Source organism: Mandrillus leucophaeus, unplaced genomic scaffold (assembly GCF_000951045.1).
Source record: "Mandrillus leucophaeus isolate KB7577 unplaced genomic scaffold, Mleu.le_1.0 Scaffold659, whole genome shotgun sequence".
In the NCBI taxonomy this organism is placed as follows: Eukaryota; Metazoa; Chordata; class Mammalia; order Primates; family Cercopithecidae; genus Mandrillus; species Mandrillus leucophaeus.
Window position 1 is genome coordinate 1,664,420 of NW_012107130.1, and position 4,754 is coordinate 1,669,173.

General features: G+C 38.6%; 1 protein-coding gene across 2 annotated transcripts in view; it reads left to right on the forward strand.

Moving 5' to 3' along the window:
* Nucleotides 1–4,754, forward strand: part of FAM122C (family with sequence similarity 122C) — a 75,248-nt gene that overhangs the window by 40,502 nt on the left and 29,992 nt on the right. For both annotated transcript variants that reach the window (XM_012001325.1, XM_012001326.1), the window contains one exon: nt 3,633–3,689. In XM_012001325.1, coding sequence (XP_011856715.1) covers nt 3,633–3,689 — 57 coding nt within the window. The remainder of the gene's footprint in view (nt 1–3,632; nt 3,690–4,754) is intronic.

Below are 4,754 nucleotides of genomic sequence, written 5' to 3' on the forward strand. Positions count from 1 at the left end.
GCCAGGCTAGTCTTGAACTCCTGACCTCAAGTGATCTGCCTGCCTTGGCCTCCCAAAGTGCTAGGATTACAGGTGTGAGCCACCACGTCCAGCGTGACATGTTTATACCCATTCTCTGGATAGCAATACAACCAGGCTCAGGGCTGATGATATCTGAGTATGTCTATTCCAAAGTTAAATAGATGGTGCCATTAGGTGTAACCTGCTCTTCTCCTATGTATAACAGAGTAGATCATTTTTCCACAGTTCAAACTCTTTGAGCATGACATTTAAAGCTTTCTAGCATCTTCACGCTTTTGGCCTCAGAGTCCTTTCTCCCTCCATGAACTCTTGGTGTTCCACTCACACAGGGCCAATATCCCGTCTTAACACATGCCAAGCACTTTCACTTTTCTGTTGCTTTTGCTGGCAAACTCCTTGTCCTAAAGGTCCAACTGAAATACCACCTTATGCCTTTCTTATTTGTCTTCCACCTCCCACCCCCTACACACACCCACTTCATCTTTGCTTTTTATTCCCGCCCTACTTTGCTTTCATTTGACGTGCACTTCCTTGTCTCTTATATAAAATCTGCTTCCAAGACTGGTTTCTTCAGTGGATTGTAAGGTCTCTGAGTAATAACTGAGAGTAATAGCAACAGCTTATTAGCTGTCTTTTTTTTTTTTTTTTAAAGAAAACAATTCTCTCATTCCCCTCTGAGCAGAAAAATAGCTCATTAAACATAGCAAGTATTCAAAAAATAGTGAAATACTTAACAGCTAGCCATATTTTGACAATAGCGAATTAGTGTGGTGAAGTAGTTGTTGCTAATTGTCAAATAAAATTTATTTGTAGTAAATTTTCAGTTACCCACATACCAATTTTCTATTGTTATTTTTACAACCTTGGCTGTTTCTTCTACTTTATAGCAAATGATTTGAAAAAAAACAAACTGATTTTAATACTTTAAGCAACATATAATGAGTGAGGTAATATATTCCTTAAAAAGCAATATGATACATTTTAAAACCCAACAAAAATTCAGACTATCTGCTTCATAGAAACATTTATTTATCCAACACATACTTTATTTTAATTAATTAATTTGTTTATTTAGAGATGGTGTCTTGCTCTGTTGCCTAGGCTGGAGTGCAGTGACACGATCTCAGCTCACTGTAAGCTCTGCCTCCTGGGTTCAAGCGATTCTTCTGCCTCAGCCTCCTGAGTAGCTGGGGTTCCAGTCACCTGCCACCATGCCTGGCTAATTTTTGTATTTTTGGGAGAGACAGGGTTTCACTATATTGGCCAGGCTGGTCTCGAACTCCTGACCTCAAGTGATCCACCCGCCTCCACCTCCTCCTCCCAAAGTGCTGGAATTACAGGCATGAGCCACCACACCTGGCCCAACACATACTTTTTGAACACTCATCTTGCCTCCACTCACTCACTCACTCCTCTTACTGCCTTTCATGGCCACACTCCATCTGTTGGTTTCTACTGGGAACCTTAGCAACCTCTTCTTCAGCCTTCTGGTCATTTCTCTAATCTACCTCCTTCTCTTCACTCTCCGTTTTTCATTTAGACCCTCGCCATCTGTGACCTGGCCTGTGACCCTGCGTCTAGTCCGTCTTCCATCCACCATCAATGTGTTCTGCATGATGTTGCTCGGGTTACCTTTCTAAAGTAGATATGATCTTGTTTAAACAACCTTTGAGGTTTAAGAACTCAGAGGAATCTATGCTCTGGGTTTCCTATTGTGCTCAAAGGCTAAAGTCCAAAAACTACAATCTGATTTTAGTCTAATTTCCCTAAATTTGTTTCCTGCTGCACCCTCGCAAGTACTAAGTTTCAGCCACCCTGAACCTCTCTGTTCCCTGAACATTCCTCTCTGCCTGAGTGTTTCCTCTCACTCCTTGAAATGTCCTCCCTCCTCTTCTCTATCTAATGAATTGCTACTCCTCTGTGAAGACTTCTCCAAGACCCACACAGAGTTCTCTGTCCTTTGAACTCTGTCTCTTGAACCCAAATCATAACTCTGTTCTGCCATTTGACTGTGACCTAGTTTCCCCTAATTAGACTTTGACTTGCTCAAGGACAGGAAAATGTCTTATTTATCTTTGGATCTTCAGGGCCTAGCTCAGTGCACTCTCTCTCTCTCTCTCTCTCTCTCTCTCTCTATATATATATATATATGTATATATACACACACATACACACTCTCTCTCTCTCCAGCCTAGGCAACACAGCAAGACACCATCTCTAAAAAAATAAATAAATAAAAAAAATAAAGTATGTGTTGGATAAATAAATGTTTCTATGAAGCAGATAGTCTGAATTTCTATTGAGTTTTAAAATGTATCATATTGCTTTTTAAGGAATATATTACCTCACTCATTATATGTTGCTTAAAGTATTAATATATATATTATATACACTATATATATGTACACTATACTATGTACACTATATATATACTATATACACCATACACACACACACACACATATGTGGGTTTTTGCCATCTTGTGCAGGCTGGTCTTGAACTCCTGGCCTCAAGTGATCCTCTCAAAGTGCCAGGATAATAGGCATGAGTCCCCCGTACCTGGCCTCCAGGTCCTTTCTTTTCTTTTTCTTAAAAATCCCAAGTAGCTGGGATTAGAGGCATGTGCCACCACGCTCGGCTAATTTTTGTATTTTTAGTAGAGACAGGGTTTCACCATGTTGGCCAGGCTGGTCTCGAACTCCTGGCCTCAAGTGATCTGCCTGCTTTGACCTCCCAAATTGCTGGGAATACAGGCATGAGCCACCGCGCCCGACCTCATTCAATATTTTGAATGTACAACTCAATGTGCTCTTAAGATAGAATTTGAAACTAAGATATGGTAAACACATTATCTGGCATTTTAAGAAATAACCACGGTACAGAAAGAGTTTACAAATGAATTCTGAAGATAATTTTCAAGCCTCATTTTCACACTTAGCTTTAAATGCCTCCATTCTTTCATTCCCCTCTTGTGTGGGTCCTCATAAGCTTTGAGAGAAGACTGAAAAGGAAAAAGTAGCCCCAAAAAAGAGAAAGGACCTAGACAAGAAGTATCTGAGCAACCAAGAGTAAAATATGCTAAATGACTTGAAAGTGATTACCTTAAAGTCATTCCATATTATGAAAGTTTGGTTTCCCAGCTAGATTCCAGGATATTTGATGTAGTTATTCTGTTTATGATTTTTGGGCAGTATGCTTGGCAAGCTAGCTACTGATTCAATGACTGTTTCAGCTTTTTGTTCTGGGTAATACCTCTCACTAAGCTTTAATGATGGGCTAAAACTGGCAAGAAAAATGAGGCAATTTTAAGATCTAGTGCCTTAGGAAAGAAAAGGTAGCGACAAAATAAATCCTCTATTGATGTTCTGCTCTGTATTTATTATGATAACAGTCATTTTCTTCTGTTTTGGAAAGTGTTGATTTTTGATTAGTATAATTTTCAGTCAAGATTCAGTTGGATCTTTTTTTAACTTTGAACCTAACTGATACTGTTGCTGGCATGCGTAAGACACTAAATAATTATTTTAGGTAATTCAACAATGACTTAATGTTTAGATATAATTAATCAGAAACGTTAAAGCAAGCTTGACATCTACATTTTAAATTTCAGTTGTTGCCACCTTCTCCCTTTCATGGTTCCATCAGCCGCCTTCATCAAATCAAACAGGTAAGAAGACTTTCCAAACTGACAACTGGTCATTTAAAAAAGTAAATTTTATTTTTCTTTGTGAAAATACCTATGTTTCAGTAATTCTAAGTGAGGTCACATGTAATTAAGTTTTTATTTCTAGGAATGATTTCTTTAAAAAAAGACAAAACAAACTAAGAAGCCCTTTATTTGGCTTATTAACTGTTTTAATTAATAATTTCTGGAAATACTACATACTCTTATACCTTGAGTCTAGCTTCGTTCTTCCAGGGATCTGAAAGTGGAATGTTATACACAAAAATTAATTTTCAGCTTCATAATAACTGTAGTTATCATTATTTTTTTAACCCTCAGATGAGTTTTTTGATAGATAAAATGGGCTTCATGCTATTGTTTTGTGTTAACTTCTTAGTGATCTGAGTTCAGGGACACATTGTACCTCACTGGTTTATATTTTGTGCCCGTGTACACGCATGCGCATCTCTGTGTGCGTGTGTGTTTGTGTTTGTGTGTGTGGTTGGGAGGGTGTATGAGGGTGGGTGGGTGTGCACTCATGTGCACATGCATGCTTAATAGCACAAGCATAATACAGAATTCAACCTTTTAATTATCCAAGGATTAGCCACAGAACTCAAAAGATCAAATCACCACTATGCCACAGGTGGTATTTTTTTTTTGACCCAGTTACAAGCAGACATTTTTCCCCCCAAGAGAGGCTTATTATTCACTTAGCACTAATAGGTACTTTCCATTTGTGGTCTCATTTTATCTTGCAACAACTTTATAAGGTCAGAAACTCAAAAGGGGAGAAATTTAGCAATTTACCCAATGTTGGTGAATGTCAGAGCCAAGATTTGGCCCCAAATTACTGGATTATTTTCCAGCTCCCCTTTCCCTGTTTCAGTGCACAAAGCCCATAATACCGTCTTGTAATCCTAGTTGTTAGTCCTCCAACTCTTGCTTCCTTTCCCTCTCTCCCTTCCACCCCTGTGGCATGGCTTCCCTAAGGTCAGCTTATCCACTAGCAGGAAAGTATGGTAAAAACGGTTTTTTTCCTTTTTTTTTTTTTTTTTTTTTTTTTTT